The sequence below is a fragment of the Pan paniscus genome, chromosome 2 (genome assembly GCF_029289425.2).
Source record: "Pan paniscus chromosome 2, NHGRI_mPanPan1-v2.0_pri, whole genome shotgun sequence".
NCBI classification, from domain to species: domain Eukaryota; kingdom Metazoa; phylum Chordata; class Mammalia; order Primates; family Hominidae; genus Pan; species Pan paniscus.
Window position 1 is genome coordinate 8,743,075 of NC_085926.1, and position 17,399 is coordinate 8,760,473.

General features: G+C 49.1%; 1 protein-coding gene across 3 annotated transcripts; it reads left to right on the forward strand.

The window, feature by feature from the left end:
* Nucleotides 1-993: 993 nt before the first annotated feature.
* CAV3 (caveolin 3) lies at nucleotides 994-17,347 on the forward strand. 3 transcript variants are annotated; one of them, XM_003814224.4, is made up of 2 exons: nucleotides 994-1,137; nucleotides 12,635-17,347. In XM_003814224.4, exons 1-2 carry the CDS (start codon nucleotides 1,024-1,026, stop codon nucleotides 12,974-12,976), a joined length of 456 nt encoding a protein of 151 aa, XP_003814272.1. In that variant the 5' UTR covers nucleotides 994-1,023; the 3' UTR covers nucleotides 12,977-17,347. The 3 variants fall into 3 exon arrangements, 1 of the variants encoding a protein (XP_003814272.1); XR_008955448.2 differs by lacking the exon at nucleotides 994-1,137 and adding an exon at nucleotides 3,691-3,977; XR_008955447.1 differs by lacking the exon at nucleotides 994-1,137 and adding an exon at nucleotides 8,372-11,783.
* Nucleotides 17,348-17,399: the final 52 nt, after the last annotated feature.

The following is a 17,399-nucleotide window of genomic DNA, read 5'->3' on the forward strand; positions in this document are numbered from 1 at the left end:
AGACAGGTAAATGGAAGCACAGACCCTGACCCCTGAGGATTCAGAGTTGCCATCCTTCATGCTGCTGGGGCCCAGGGGAAGGCTGAGTTAGAAGAGGGCACAGAAAAACCGAGCAGGTCTCTAAGAGAGGTGCACCCCACTGATGCATGTGGAGTGTCTGGGACCCAAGAAAATCCTGGAAGCTGTCACTAGGGCAGGGTGAAGGGTAGCACGAACATGGACTTCATGTTCCCCCCACCGGGCATATCCCAGTGCAGGCTCCAGACGGCAGATGAGGGGCAGCCCCACAGCAGCTTCCTCTCCCTGTTTCATCCCCAGCCTGGCCCCACACCACAGTCCATCAACTCCTGCTCCAGGTGGAAACCTCAGAAACCCACAAAGCTCGGACCTGCTCCAGGTCACCAAGCAGCAGGGCCAGGCACTGGCAATCCAACGAGAAGCCCCACTACATCGCATTCCAGCTCCTGAAGCCATTCCCTGGGTAAGAGAGCCCTGATTGTTATTATCGTCTCTCCATTTTACAGATGGGGACAGAGTGGCCTAGAGAGGTGAAGTGTGCCAAAGGTCACACAGCCAGCCAGAGGCAGAGGAGGGACTAACCCCACTTCCCTCCATGGGCAGTGCGCCCCAAAGGAGCCAAAATGCTGACAGCAGTGGGGCAAATTCCAGGGGCCCCGGAGCGACAGCCGAGTTGGCCACAGCCACACGATGCATAGGAAATGCTAGGCTCTCTGCACCCTCTCCTGAGGCCCAGTGCCCTGAGGCAGCCCCCTTTAAGGAGTGATCGACCTTCCAGAAGAGCTCCAGTCTTAATTTTAGCTTGGAGGCCTGCCACAGGAGGCTTTAGAGAGAGGCAGGCTGAAGTTATGTGGGACAGCTGTCAGCCGGCATGCTGGGTGGGGCCTATTTAGCTGGCAGGGACGTAAGTCTGGGGACACTGAATTGGTCTCTCTGCCCCAAGTATTTTCAGCCCCAGCCGGCCACACAGCTCGGATCTCCTCCTGTGGATCCCCCAGCTCTGCGATGATGGCAGAAGAGCACACAGATCTCGAGGCCCAGATCGTCAAGGATATCCACTGCAAGGAGATTGACCTGGTGAACCGAGACCCCAAGAACATTAACGAGGACATAGTCAAGGTAGGCTCTGCAGGCCTGCCTCGGCGGGCGGAGAGTGTCAGGTTTGCGAGACGTGGGCGCTTGGCAGGGGAGGGTATCTGCTGCAGACACAGTTTCCCTGAAAAGAGACTTGTTGCTCTGTTGTCTCTGTATCACCCCCCCAACCCCACCCCACCCCCCAAAAAAGGCTTGTAAATCACCGAAGGATCTTTAGCAAAATCAAGAGCAAAAAATTAGCCTCATCTCCATGACCTAAGTGCTAATCAGGGCAGGAGAAGCGAGTCACAAAGAAAATCCCTCCTTACTACTGTGACGCTCCTGCCACTCACTCCTGGCTCTCATCCTGGGAGGAACAGGAACGGACGGCCAAGTTGGGCTCCTTTCTGTGCCAAGGGGCATTTCTGCGGTCTCTCCAGTGGGTGCAGGGTTAATCCCCAGAGGGCAGCTTCCAGCAGGGCCGGCAGCCCCTCGAGGTACACTCACTCCCCCAGAGCACTGCCCAATATCTGTCCCCAAGGCCGAGGGCCATGCCCAGCCCTCCCCTAGCTACCCCCTCACCCCAGGTCTAGTGGCCAGGACAGGGCAGAGGGCACCCTGGACCCTCGAAGAGAACGCTTGGGGTTGTCTAGCCCTCAGGGAGTCTCTCAGCGTCTGAAGTTGGGCCTCTTCCCTCGCCTCCTGGTGACACTAGCGGCCCTGCTGCCTCCAGGCCCACACCTTCAATCCAACTTCCAGCCAGTACCCAGAGGGATCTTTCTTTTTTCTTTTTGAGACAGTCTCTCTCTGTCCCCAAGGCTGGAGTGCAGTCGCACACTCACGCCTCACTGCAGCCTCAACCTCCCAGGCTCAAGTGATTCTCCCTCCTCCACCTCCTGATTAGCTGGGACCACAGGCGAGTGCCACCATGCCCAGCTAATTTTTGTATTTTTAGTAGAGACTGGGTTTCATTATGTTGACCAAGCTGGTATCAAACTCTTGGGCTCAAGTGATCCTCCTGCCTCCCAAAGTGCTGGGATTACAGGTGCAAGCCTCCACAACTGGCTCAGAGGGAAATTTCTAAAGCAGAATTCCGCCAAGAAGGGTCCCCAGCCACCAGCATCTGAGTCACTGGAGGGGCTGTTAAGAGGCCAGTGTCTGGGGCCTCTCAGATCCTACTGAAAGCATTGGAATCTCAGGCCAGTGCTGTCCAATAGGGATACTGTTACCACAAGGAATTTAAAATTTTCTAGCAGCCACATTTTAAAATGCGAAAGCAAACGGGTGAAATTAATGTTCCTGATATTTCTTACTTAACCCTATATATCTAAAATAGTATTATTTCAACATGTAAGCAATATAAAACAATTATCAATGAGCTATTGTACAGTCTTCAAGTTTGAAATCCAGTGTGCTTCCTATACCCACAGTATATTTCAGTTCAGACCCCACATTTTCATCCGAAATGCTTGTTCTGCATTTATATTTCATAAAATGTACATGTGAAAATCGATTCACACGCCTGTACTGTTTCAAACATTCTGCAAAAATTTTTCAATAATGAAATCGGGGTTTACATTTTAATTAAAGTTAAACAAAATTTAGAATTCTTCAGTTTCACTAGCCACATTTCAAGCGCTCAAAGCTCCTGGCCACTGGATCAGACAGGCCTGTATTGCGGTCTTTCAGTGGGGCACCTCCCATGCTGGAGAAGCCTAGCCTCTCCACGTGGCTGTCCAAACCCAACACAATCTGGCCCCAACCTGCTTCTTCTGCCTGGTTGGCTCCCACCTGCCAGCCCACCCACCAGAATACATTCCTGTGCCATTGCCAGAAGTGCATGTCCCCTCTTCTCCAGGTGGTGAATGCCTCACTCAGCCTTCAAGGCCCAACTCAAATGCAACCTCCTCCAGAAAGCCTTCCCTGACTCCTCCAGGCAATTAGTTGCTCCCACTTCTGTTCCCCTGCTTCACTCAGGGCATTCCTCCACAACAGCTCTTCTTGTACTGGATATTATATTTCTATACATCATTAGTGATGGAGATAGAGTACACAGTATAGCACAGTGTGAAAGCTGAAATGAGGAAAATTAGGAAACAAATTTCACAAACTGTAAAGCACTATATACATGTAAATAAAATTGTACATGTAAAATATTATTAGTTACGGTTTCCATCAGTGTCATCTAGCAGGAATAGTCCTGGACTTGACTTTAATAGACTTGATTTCAAATCCAGTCCATTTTACCTAAAAATGATAACACTGGACAAACCAACTAGGTTTCCTGAAACTCAGTTTCCCCTGTAAAGTGGGAATAATATCATTTCCCAATTTACCTCCACCAGGTAAATGAATCTCAAAGCAGCACTGTGCGTTAGAAATACAGCATGAGGATTGAATGAGATGAAGGGTTTGAAAGTGTCTATCACGGTCCCTGGCACCCAGCAAGGATGAGACAGTGTGAGTCAAAGAAGGGTCTCAAAGAGCTTGCAGTCTAGAGGGCAAGAGAGCTAAGCCAGGAGTCTGTGTCATGCCCAGGTAGCCATCTGGTACACCCAGGTGGGCTGCAGGGAGATGGGAAAGAGGATCCCACGGGAGAACATGGTTTCTAAAGGACACCCACAATGGGTGGTAAGTACAGAGGGAGCCCTTGGATCCCTCTGAGCCAGGAGGGAGCCAGCTCCAAGCCGCAGGCCTGGATTATGACGCAGAGGGAGCGGCGGGGGCGGCAGCACAGCGGGGGCGGCGGCACAGGTGCAGCGGCTTTACGCAGCCCTCCTGGGGCTGAGAGCTGTCCTCTCCTGGAGGCCCTGAGCCCTAGAAAAAACAGCAAAGGCTAAGAAAGGGTGCCGCAAATAATTTTGTCCAGAGGAGGTGGTTATTTGGTATGTTTTGGACATTCTCTGCTTTAGGGATTTGTTTGACTTTTTCTTTCTTTTATTTTTAGTGAGTGAGAAATGAAAAAAGTTTACTGCAGAACAAGGATCATAAAGCAGACTCAGATATAGATCACATACAGGTTTAGGTAGATTTCAGGTCTCTGTTACAGTCTGTTAAAGAATAAAGAAAAGAAAGAAGGAGAGAGGGGACTGTGGCTAGGAGGGATGAAGCCAGACTGTTCAGCCTCTCAACTGCCCGGGTTTTGCCATCGATGGAGGAAAAGAGAGATGGGAAGGAAAAGGGAATGAGGGAGACAGAGAGAGATGGAGAAACTGGACAGAGACTGAGAGGAAGGTGCAGGAGGCCCTGGCAGTGCCCCAGGTGGCAGGTGGCAGGGTGGCCTCACAGGTGGTAGCAGGTTTCTCATGGGCTAGGATGAGTGACACGGAAAGAATGCTGGAATAGGACCTGGCTACAGACTCAAGTTCTGGTCCAAGACCTGACAGTAACTTGCTGTGTGACTCTGAGGAAATCCTTTGCCCTCCCTGGTCCCAAGTCCCTGGTGCCACCAGCCACGGCCGTTTCACATTTAAAAAAGCCAAGGATGAAGAGTAGGAGATAGACATACTACATCCATGGATTTGACCCCCAGTAGAGGGGAGGCACCCCTTTTTGGCCCTGCCTTTAAACCAAGGCAGCCAAGAACAGAGGAAGAGCCCTGTATACTCCAACAGACTTCAGCTGTGGTCTCCAAGGCTCGGGACTGGGCCCAGGGCAGTGTAGAAGGTCATGGAGATTGTAGCTGAGGAACTGGGGGGAGCACACCCCCATTTCTGTTGCCACTTGCCCTCCTCACCAACACTGATTCCACAAATCGCAACTGAATGCCTGTCCAGCACAGGCACTGTGCTGTCCCAGAGGACGTAGTGATGAGCAGGACAGGCTCACTGCATGCAAACCCTCCAGGCTGTAGGGGTGGGAATGTCTGCCAAAGGTCCCCAGGGCTCTCAGCTCACCAGCAGGTACACCCAAGGATGCCTCAACCTTCAGACCCAGGTTGGAAAGGTCCTAGCCCCACTACAGGTATACCTCAGCACCTCAGAGCCACCCCACAGTGCCTCCAAGTTATTTCCGAGAGGGCTTAGGGCCACCTCACTGACAGCGTGCTCTCTCTCTCCTCTCTCTCCTCTCTCTCCTCTCTCTCCTTTCTCTCCTCTCTCTCCTCTCTCTCCTCTCTCTCTCTCTCTCCTCTGTCTTCTCTCTCTCTCTCTCCTCTCTCTTCTCTCTCTCTCTATCTCCCTTTCTTGACTCACACATAGGCCCCCAGGGCCCTAAAGCAGTGATGCTTGAACCTGAGAGTTATGCAGGTCTCCCAGCTTCTGCAGTCAACTCCTCCCTCTTGAGCTTCTCCCAAGTTGCCCTTCAAGCAGGGGAAGGAGATAGATAGGATCCCAGCCTCTCCATGATACTACTCCCCAACCCCCTCCACCCACATCTGCCACAGAACGCCTGCCTTCTTCAGAAAAACAAACACCCATTTGCCCCTCGGGCTCAGGCTACACAACACCCAGAGGGACCAGATGCCCACCAGCCCTACAAACACTTGTTCCAGGTTTGTGCTCATCAGGGACACCCTGTTGCACAAAGAAGAAACTGACCTGGTACCTCCCCTGGAGGGGAATCCATTCCTGGGGAGAAGATGAGATGAGAACATACAGGAGAAGGAGCTGCCAACACCATAAATGAGTGCCAGGTTAGGTGTCATGGGAGGTTAGGAGAGGAATTACTTTCATCTGGAAAAACCAAAAGCCAGCTTTATGGACAGGTGGTATCCATGGTGCATCATAAAAATGAGAAAAATTAAAAATGTGAAATGGAGGAACAAAGCTTTCCAAGAAGAAATGGAATAAGCAAAGGCTTTCCCAACACTGGGAAGAATGTTGGGCAGAGTTGGCAAATGTAAGAGGCTGTCATTACCACTGCCCCTTCCAGTGTTCATGGCAGACATGACAATGGATCACAGCACTGCTCCATGGAAGCCATGCACCATCAGCTAGTCATAGTGGGTACAACAGATAACACTTCTCCGCTGCTCTGTCTGCAGGAGAATAATGAACTATCGAAGAGGATTAGGACAGAGGATCTGAAAGGGAATCTGTGGGAGAGAAGGCAGGAAGGGCAGGTTGAAACTAAATAATAGAGGGTCATCCAATCCACCTGTCATTCCATATTGGCAATTCCTTCCTTTTGGAAATGTCTTGCCCTCTGTCAATGACCTCTAAGAAGAGCTGCATCAGACTAATTCACACTGAGGTATTACAACTTAGTGTTATGAGGACTCTTGGGTATCAACTGATCTAGAGTTTTTCAAAATGCAGTCCACTTTCCTAGGGTCCAGTGGTGGGGGCACTTACTAAACTGCAGATTCCTTGGCCTTGCCCCCAGAAGTTCTTATTCAGCTGAGCTGGTGAATGTTTACACTTTAATGTTTGAGCATAAAAGTTTCATGCTCAGGCCAGGCACGGTGGCTCACGCCTGTAATCCCAGCACTTTAGGAGGCCAAGGCAGGTGGATCACCTGAGGTCAGGAGTTCAAAACCTGACCAGGCCAACATGATGAAAACCTGTCTCTACTAAAAATACAAAAAAAAAAAAAAAAAGCCAGGTGTAGTGGTGGGTGCCTGTAATCCCAGCTACTCAGGAGGCTGAGGCAGGAGAATTGCTTGAACCCAGGAGGCAGAGGTTGCCATGAGCCGAGATCGCACCACTGTATTCCAGCCTGGATAACAAGAGCAAAATTCCTTCTCCAAAAAAAAAAAAAAAGAGTTTCATGCTCAAACTTGTCAGCTTGTCAGCAACCAAGTCCCACTCATCCTATAGAAGACACCTGGAGCCCAGAGTTATCCCTTGTTTTCCCTAAAGACAGACTGTATCAGTTATCAATTGCTGAGTAACAAATCATTCCAAAACTTAATGGCTTAAGGAAACAACCATTTTTTTTATTTCTCACAGTTCTGTGGGTAGGCAGGGCTCAGCTTGGCAGTCCTGCTGGTCCCACTGGGGGCCTCTCATGCAGCTACAGTCAGATGGTGGCTGAGGCTGCAATCACCTGGGGGCTCCACCGAGCTAGAACATCCAAGATGGTTCACTCATAGCCCTGGAGGACTGGCAGAGATGGCTGGGAGGCACAGCTGAGCTGTGGTGCTGGGGTGGCTGGCCCTCTATCTCCATGTAGTTTCAGGCCTCCTTATTCATATGGCCTCTCCATTAGTCTCTCGAGCAGCATTCAGCAGTGCATTTCTAATTCTGCTAGTCTCCAGAGCAGAGTATAAAAGTGGACTTCTAACATGGGGGCTCAATGCTCCTAAAAGCAGAAGGTGCTAGGCTTTCTGAAGGCTTAGTTCTAGAACTGGCACAACATCCTTTCTGCCACATTCTTGTGGTTAAAGTGAGTCACAGGGCAAGCCCAGACTCAAGATGGGATGAGACTACCTGAGGACAAACACCGAGAAGCATGACTAATGGAGGGTCATCTTTGGAGACCAGCAAACCAGCCACTGAAAGCTCGTGCACAGCCAAGCCCAGAGCTCCACCCAGGGTACTTCTATTCCTCCCTATTCCAATATGCACCAAATTTCTTGAAGGCAGAGATTGAGAGAGCAGAAGAGTGGATGGGAAGGGACAGGCAGTGAGGCAAAGATCAGGGCTTAGTGGATTGCTGAGGAGCTTCTTCTGGCAGGTTCTTCTCTCTCTGTCTCTCTCCTTGCAGCCCTCTGTTATCTCAGTCTCTTCCCAGCTCCTTTACATAAAACTAAGTCCTGTTATGCCTCAGCCCAGGTGCCCTAGGTCCCTTAAGGTAGACCTGGAGCTGAAAAGAGAGGCTGGAGGGAACTAGGATGGGGGTAGATGTATGGTCCTACCTAGGATGCTCTCAACTCCAAGGGCATCCTCCTGAAGGAGGAGTCACAGATGTTCTCAACTCCAAGCTCCAGATGATGCCTGGCCACCTCCTCCACCCATCAGAGCCAGCCTATGCTGTGTTCTGGCCTCAGGCCCTGCTGGGGTATCTGGCCCCTTCAATCACCCTGCTGTCAGGCTGACCTGAGCATCACTCTGCCAGTCCCTTACGTGCCATGTGAAATAACACATGTAAGATACATGGCCCCAAACTGACATGCATAAAGGGCCAAATACATCGTGGGTGTTACCATGGTTATCCCAGATTGTACAGAATTCTATTCTTTTGTTGCTACTGTTTATAACAAAAGATGCAGAGCTTTGTCATTTTTACAGTTTTTGCAGCTATCACCTCATTTTACTTCCTACTTTATAGGCCAGTGCCTCTAAAACTGAGTGAAGGACCAGTTTTAATATTATTATTCTAACCCATTGCACAGCTATACTTTTGCAAAATACAACAAAAATTAATCACTGGAAAAATGAAATGAAAACAGCCGTACAGTTACAAACACCAATGTTTATTGTTAGATTCAATAAACACAAAATTACTGCATCAAATTTCTATGAATATTTCTAAGCACTCTCAACTTCTATAATTACCTTGTTGGGAGACAGGACACACTGATTGTGAACTGCCTTTTAAGTAGCAAGGTAATAGGGGAGGAAGCTGGGATCCAGCAAAAGCTAAGCCTCTCACTTGGGTTTTCTGACTCTGAAGCTAACTCCGTGTCATTACAGATCTTGGCCCAATCGTCTCTGCGTAGAGTTGAAAAAAGAAAACAAACAAACAAAAAACCTAGGATCTCAGAGAGGGAAAGTACCATGCCCCAAATCATACAGTAACTCAATGGCCAGTGGATACTGGGACCATATACCTCCCCACCCTGCTAAGAGCTATTTCCCCACCCACAGATATCCTATTTGAATTGTCCAAGGTCCTGGATGCCTACCGACTGAGTCATGCAGGACTCTGGGGGAGGTATTTTTGACCCTGGGTGACTGCTGTCCTCCCCCGCATTCTCAAGCAATCCCCCGCCCTGCTATCCTGCACCTTCCCCACCCTCTCAGAGACTGCGGGGACTGCACTGGCTGGTTTCAATTAATCAACTGGGTCTCTTGCTGTTCCAAAAATAAATATGCCACAGAAGGGGACACCGACAGAATGTGCACCATCGTTCCCCCTTCCTCACCCTCCAGCCCCTCTCTCCAACTGCACACAGTGTCCTGAGCCTCAGCACGCAGATGCAGGCTTTCAGCCCACCACCCTCCAAGAAAAAGCCATCTCCTCTCTTCTGGAAAGGAATTAAGAAATGAAGTCACCGTATGCTTGTGCTGCATGGTACGGCTGCCTAGAGCTGCCTGAGCCGGGCCTTATATCTCCCCAAACTAGCATGCTGTGGCCAAAGCTCTCTCAATGCTCAAATCTGAGCTAGGGGAACAGCTGCCTCCTCCAGGCCCAGCCCAGCCCTCTGAGAGCATGTTTTCTGAGATTCACAGAAAATAGAGCACTTGCCCCACACACAGCACCCAAAGGTAATCCCTGGAAATAATTCAAATGTTAGCACCAATGGCTTCTGCAAACACCAAAAAAAAAAGAAGAAGAAGAAGAAAGATAATTAAAAGACACATACAGAAGCCATTGGCGGTAGGATTCTTACTGTAAGTACTGTACTTACTACTGTAAGGAAAGGAGGACTCCATCCGTCTTATCAGCACAGACTGAGACACACGCAGACTCATTTATAACTAAGTAGGCTGGAGAATAATCCGGGATGTCAAAAGAATTTCTCAGATGTATTTTCGAGGAATCTTCAGAGCACCTGAAGGAATAATTATTACCATCGCAATAGCCAGGCATTGTGCTAAGCACTGCTCAAGAGGCAGTGTGCCTGGGCAAAGTGGGTAATCAATCAGTATTTATTTGGATGTGTGGGTGGGTGGATGGATGGATGGATGAATGCATGGATGGATAGATGGATGATAGATGAGCAGGCAGATAGGTGGATAGATGGATAGATGAATGAGTGGATAGATGGTGAGTGTCAGTCTGTTTTTCATTGCTATAAAGGAATACCTGAGACTGGGTAATTTATAAAGAAAAGAGATTTATTTTGGTTCATGGTTCTGCAGGCTGTATAAGAAGCATGGTGCAGGCATCTGCAGCTGGTGAGGCCTAAGGAAGCTTCCAATCATAGCAGAAGGCAAAGGGGGAGCTGGCATATCACATGGCGAGAGAGGGAGCAAGAGAGCTGCCAGGTTCTTTTAAACAACCAGGTCTCATGTGAACTAACAGAGCAAGAACTCACTCATGACCACAGGGAGGGCACCAAGCCATGGTGAAGGGTCCGCCCCCATGACCCAAACACCTCCCACCAGGCCCCATCTTCAACACTGGGGATCACATTTCAACATGAGATTTGGAGGGGACAAACATCCTAACCATCTCAGTGGGTTGTGGATGTATGGATGAATACATGAAAGAAAAATGATCTCAGTCAGCAGGATCCAGGCCCTGGGGGTTTGACTAGAACCTCCATAAATATGGGGAGTGAATATGACTTTTCCATCCCTGTTCCAATCCCGAAGTCCCCTAAATTCCCAGCCAGCCACCACCTCCTGGAAGCCCTCCAAGAAGAAGTGACATCCTTCCTGAGAAGATGAGGCCCATTTTCTTCCTCTCCTCCCATCCACAGGGTTGCATAAGAGATTAAGTCATCTCTGATGAAACCTGCAGCAGAGAAAGCTGGGGGCCAAGATTATACAAGGAAGGTCCTGGGAGGTCAGCTTTTCCATATCTCCTGCAGCCCAGAGTCTCACCCTGTAAACTGTGCTGCCTGCTAACACACCACCCCGAGTGAGGCCTTATCCTCAGGGATCCCCAGCCTCAGAGCACAGGGGGATCAGGGACCTGAGGTGGGGTGCAGGAACTCAGAAGCTAAAGTCATGAGAAAAGAGGGCCCAACACTGTCTGAGCAACATGGTTCTAGTCACTTCTTTCCCCAGAAAATATTGTACTGGAAAGAAATGCACCAAAACCATCATATCTTTAGTAATAGAGAAATACAAACCCAAGACTCTTTTCTTTTTTCTATTCTGTTAATTCTCTGTGATATGGCCATGTTTTTTATAATGAAAGTAATTTTAATATTGGTGATGCAATAGAGGAGAGGATCCCCTCCCCATAACCAAAGCGGGAAAGGGACTAACTAACCAGGAAGATTGAAGTTGGAGCCTCAGCCCTGCAGGCCACCACACAGGCCCCTCCTGTTGATCTGATTAGTCTGTACCTGCATCCACCCCCTTTTAATTTGAATGGCCCAGGAGCACTGCTAGAAAGAAAACATCTCAGAACAGTTTCAGGCATTAGCAAACAGCTCTGCAACCTCCCACTTGGCAACAACCATGGGGAGACCAGTCATGAAGCAGCTAATTTGGTTCACTGCTGTTTAATTGACCAGTGGAATTTTTTTTTTTTTTTTTTTTGAGACGGAGTCTCGCTCTGTCACCCAGGCTGGAGTGCAGTGGCACAATCTCAGCTCACTGCAAGCTCCGCCTCCCGGGTTTATGCCATTCTCCTTCCTCAGCCTCCCAAGTAGCTGGGACTACAGACACCCGCTGCCATACCCGGCTAATTTTTTTTTTTTTCTGTATTTTTAGTAGAGACGGGGTTTCACTGTGGACCAGTGGATTTTACAGCCTCCCATCCTTTCATCCTCATGATACCACTGGAAGACATTCATTGACTTCATCTTACAGACAAGACAGCTGAGGCTTAGTGATGCTAAGTGACATCACCCACATGTAGGCAGCTAGGAAGGTGCTTCATGCATAGCAGGGCTGGAGAGAGCTTAGGTAAGTGATGTGAGGAACCTCTGCCTGTTCACCATCCAATCCACAGGTGCTCAGTAAATTGCTGTAGGATGCATACGACCGTCCAACACCCTTCAGATCATAAAACAATAGAATTTGAGAGCTGCGGCTATAGCACTGCCACTAAGTCACTGTTGGCTTTAAGCAAGTCGCTCACCTTGAGGGGGTTGAACGAGCATGTTGTGTTGGTCAGCGGTGCCTAGGAACAACAGCAGCTTGGGCTCAACAGGGAGCTTGTTAGAAATACAGAGCCTTAGGCCCCACTCCAGACTTGGGGAGTCAGAATCCCCGGGGCGATGATATGGTCTGGATCTGCGTCCCCTCTAAACCTCATGGTGAAACATAATCTCCAATATTGGAGGTGGGGCTGGATGGGAGGTGATCGGATCACAGAGGCAGATCCCTCGTGGCTTAGTGCTGTCCTCACAATAGCGGGAGAGTTCTCATAAGATCTGGTTGTTGTAAAGTGTGGCACTCCACCCCCTGCCCAGCTCTCTCTCTTGCTCCCACTCTCACCACGGGAGACGCCTGCTCTCCCTTCTCTTGCCATGATTGAAAGCTCCCTGAGGGCTCACCTGAAGCCAAGCAGATGCCAGCACCATGATTCCTGCACAGATCACAGACCCATGGGCCAATTAAACCTCCTTTCTTTATCAATTACCCAGCCTCAGGTATGTCTTTAGAGCAATGCAAGAATAGCCTAATACAGGTAGGGTCCAGCCACCAAGGTTAACCTGACCTCTAGGGGATTCTGACACATGCACGCGCACACCCAAAAGCTTGAGAAGCGGGTGGCTTCTGTGAGTTGAGGCTTCCCCTTGCCGCCCCTGCAGGTGGATTTCGAAGACGTGATCGCAGAGCCTGTGGGCACCTACAGCTTTGACGGCGTGTGGAAGGTGAGCTACACCACCTTCACTGTCTCCAAGTACTGGTGCTACCGTCTGTTGTCCACGCTGCTAGGCGTCCCACTGGCCCTGCTCTGGGGCTTCCTGTTCGCCTGCATCTCCTTCTGCCACATCTGGGCGGTGGTGCCATGCATTAAGAGCTACCTGATCGAGATCCAGTGCATCAGCCACATCTACTCACTCTGCATCCGCACCTTCTGCAACCCACTCTTCGCGGCCCTGGGCCAGGTCTGCAGCAGCATCAAGGTGGTGCTGCGGAAGGAAGTCTAAAGCCAGGTGGGGCAACAGCGGTGGCAGGGCAGGGGGCGGTGGGCCAGGCTGGTCCCCGGGGGACTTCTTCACAGGGACTGCTGGCGAGCTCTTTCTCTTTAGGGACTGCTCCATACCCCATGATGGAGCACACGGTGTAGGGAAGCCAGAAAGAAAAGACAGCCCAGCCACAGAAGCACAATGGCCCTTCGCTCTCCCCCAGCCCTACCATGATGCCCCCATGCCTGGGCGTGGGGGAAGATCATTTCCTAAGAGGCAGCTACTGCAAGTCTTTGCGTTCACTTGTACTGTAACAACATAAACCAGCACGCGGTTCCCACCTGGGGCCAACCTGTCCACGCGCACTCAGGAAAGTGACCAGTGACCACTGGCATTAGGAAGGTGGCTCCAGTAAAGGGTTTTGGCTGCATTTGGGGAATGCTGCATTTTGTTCGTGCCTGTAAGATTGGTTTGTGTCCTGACCAGCTCCAAAAATATACTTCACTGCCCTGAAAAACAGACACAGGGAGAGTTGGTTGTCTCTTCACTTGGCCAAATGTAAGTGAAGAACAGAGTCTTTTTCTTCTTCGGATTCTATTGTTTGCTGGAACCGTACATGTTCCTTGGAAGATCATGTTTAAGTGACTCTTGTTGCCTGAGCACAATAATGGCCACCAATGGAGGAAAATGACCCTTGGGCTGGCAGGCGCAGTGACCCTTCCAGGGTACCACTGAGGGAAGGGCCTGGGTTCAAGCCTCCCTGAACCTCCCCTTTGGCTAACCAAGCCCCTGAAATGCCCAGTACTGCCATTTGACATGAGGGTACCTTTGGCCTCAGGAGATGTGACGAAGGAACAAGGTCTAATTTGTGCGTGTGTGGACTCACTATGGAAATAAAATGCAGTAGAAAGAGCATGTATCACTTCCTCCCTCCTCACTCTCTCTCTCTCTCTCTCACACACACACACAGTGCCCTTATCTTCTTTAGGGCTGTCTTTTCCGAGTGTGCTATCCAGAACTTAGCCATTAAAACAGAAAGGATGGGGATGGGTGTTAGCATCTGTGGTCCGGTTCGTTCAGAAATGCTGTATATTTCTCTCAGAGATTTTCAATAGACTTTGGCACATTAAAGGCTCTGACATGTCCTGCAGTAGATAAACCTATTTAAACCAGTATCCCCCCAATCCTATCTGACCTTTTTTTTTCTTTTTTTCTTTTCATGCAACGCCCATTTAAGTCTCATATAATTAAAGTTCCACAGCACTTGTCAGGTTTTCGGAGACATTATTCATGCCTGGCCATGAGCCCAGTGGTCTTGGGAGGCAGTATGGTGAAGTGGACCACACACAGCTTGGGAACTAGGATGCAGGCAGCCTTGGTTCTAGTCCTGCTTCTGCTCCTAGTTGCCTTCTCTGCCTCAATTTTATCATCCACAAATTGATCTCTAATGTGCATTTTGGCTCCAAAATTTTACCCAATTTTGGTTTTCTCCTAACATTTTATGTAAATTTCAAACACAGAAAAGTTGAACAGCTACATACCCATCTTGGCTCTATCATTAACGTTTTTCTACCCCAGCTTTCTTATATCCCTATTCATCTATCCACCCCTCTATCCATCCCACCAATCTCATCTTTATGCATGTTTAAATATGTTGTAGAGATCAGCACATTTTACCCGTAAACACTTCATCATTTAGCCCTTGTTTCTGCAGATGAGAAAGTTACAGTCCAGAGAAGTCAGGAACCTTGTCAAAAGGCACCCACCTAGCCAGCACTATCACTGTGGCTCCAGCCTGCTGCCTGTGCTCTCCCTTGGGGCTCTTCCACATTGTCGGGGGGCTCAGCAGGCCCAGGCTCCTCCCTGCTGAAAAGGATTAAGGCTGATGTTACTTATGTCCTCCTCAAAGGGCCTGCCCTTTCAAACGTCTCTTGAAATCACGAGGCCATCCATTTCAGACTTGGAATCTTGGGTTATGTAGAGAATTTGCCATCTTGGTATTTGCTATAACTGGATTTGACAATGACTCCAATTTTTCAAGCTCACTCTCTTTCTCTAAGGGCAGACTATGGTCGGTGCTTAATTAGCCACAAAGTTCACAGAACTAGAGACAGGACACACATCTGAGATGCATGGGTGTCCAAGGAGTTCTCCCTCCAGGAATCTCCTTGAGAAGTAGCAGGCAGAAAATCACATTGGGGTTATGATGAGAATGGGCCTGAGGCAGGAGGATGGAGTTCCATTCCCTCTCATAAGATACATAGGGACCACCAGGGACTCCTGTTTGAAATGCAGGTTCCAAGGCTCTAGCTACAGTGTTTGATTCAGTAGTGGGGCCCAGGAATCGGCATGTTAACACAAACTCATTTGTGATGCTACAGATGGCTCCCAAATCCACTTTTAAGAAATATTTGTTAGGGTTCCTTCAAGGTAACAGTCTAGAATCCTATCATCCCCAGAGTTCCACTGTGGTTCAGAGCAGATTCAGGGACATCATACATGATGTTTGTTCCTGAATCTTAGAGCATCATCCCACAGAACTCTGATAAGTGAGTGCACCTGTGATTCCAGAGAATGGGACCAGGGCCCCCTTCCACACCCTGCCACAGCCCATGCATCTGTGCCGTAATCAGGCCAATAACTCTGAAGCCCTGCAGGGATCTGGGGTCTACAAGCCACCAGTTCCAGTCACCGTTCTTGGGAGGAAGAATGGGGGCAAAGCAATGTATGGAAACAAATGTTTATCTAGTGCACTCTCTATCAAGCAGCTAATGAAGCAGACAACTTATTATCATCCATGTCATTCACCAACTGGCACAGTTACAGAGGGGTGCCAGAGCAGGTCACCACAGTAGAACAAAATCAAGGTGTTCACATTTTGCCTTAAGTGGCGTTTCATTGCTATTGAATACAAAAAGTGTTAAACACTTTGAAACCAGGATTTTCTTAAAAGACAGCCTGCATTGTCCCCTTACATTTCCTGAAGTGGCAACACATAGACTCAAGCCAAAAGAAGACCAAAGTATGTGTCAGATTTTTTTTTCAGCGCTTAAAGAAATAAGCCTCAGAGTTTCCACGTTCACTTTTGATGATCAGAGCCATGATACATTGCAGAAGACAATCTGCAGCTCCCACTTCCTGGCAACCCCGGCCATGCATATGGTTGTAAACAAGTCTGAAACTGTAGGGAAAGGTGGTTGGCGGACCTCAGGCATGGGGTCTGGGGAGGAGGCCAGAAACAACTGAGCCCAAGGTAGCGTTCTGAACCCCTGCGCTCATTCTTCTAGGCTTTAGTTGGGGAAAGACTAAGAAATGGTGAAAATGCTCTCAAGGAGACGGGTGGGGGTCGGGGTGTATATCCAGTGGGGCTATTGAAATTGAATGTCACTTATTTGCCATAAAACAGACTCCTGCGCCATAATAAGACCCCGTGTACCCGCCAGAGCTTTCACATGAAGAGAGTGACAAAGCATCCCACTTGGTTCTGATGTCCAAAAGTCTTATAACCCCAGGGTTCCCAGGAAGGCTGTGCTCCTGGTCAGAAAATCTACTGTGAGTTGCTGTCCCTTTGATCCCCAGTGGCCTCTGTTGGCTCCTAGGATGGCAACTTCCCTGGGAACAGCAGAGACCTGGGGCATCTCTGGCTGGTGGGCAGCGAGGCATGAATGCTGACAGACCCCACTACTGCTGCATTTGCACCCAGAGCTCACCAGTGCTCCAGTACATGTGCACAGAGGCCCCAGAACTGCATCCTGTTAGCTTCCCAAAGAGCAAGGACTGGCTGGTGTTGACCCTCTTCGTGCATGTCCCAGCAACACTGAGCAATGCTTTGCAGTCCAAAGACGATACTATCTTCAGTCTCCGGGTAGTACTGAAGACCTTGTGCTAAATCCTTAGACTTTGAACATGGACATTTCAGTGCAAGCCTCTCTTCTCCCAGAACCTCTAGACAATGCTAGCTCATTCTATTGTGTGTGTATGCACGTGTGTGTGGCTATGTGGCTACTGCAGCATGGAGGAAGAAGAAAGTGTGTTATAAAGAGACAGAGTGGATCTGTGGCCTTTGAGAGTGCTCCTGCTGTATCTCAGTAAGTACAAAAATGTGCCTGGAAACTTAAAAGGTGCCCCACCATGCACTCAGCTGGCCAGTCCCTGACAGTAAACCTCTGATCAGTAGTGTCCTGTATTTAGTGACTAAAGGTATTTCTTAGACGTGGTCATGTCCTAACCTCAAGGCTGAGAGGACATTTGAGAACATGTTCACTAGGTAAGAAAAACCTCTGACACCTCTAGTGAATTTCTATTTTAAATAAAACATAACAACCTGCAGCTACAAGGCATCATTTGTGCCTTTACAAAGTCGGGATATATTTTCACTGCTGTTACTTTTTGCCAAATAGAGACATCATCTCTTGCAGTAAAACTGAGTAAGAAAATCATGAGA

What these genes read in the sequence shown, in the direction of transcription:
- CAV3 (XM_003814224.4), top strand. Translation starts at nt 1,024, where the DNA reads ATGATGGCAGAAGAGCACACAGATCTCGAGGCCCAGATCGTCAAGGAT. An exon ending in TTAACGAGGACATAGTCAAG is followed by an intron (nt 1,138 to 12,634) that starts GTAGGCTCTGCA and finishes CCGCCCCTGCAG; the next exon opens with GTGGATTTCGAAGACGTGAT.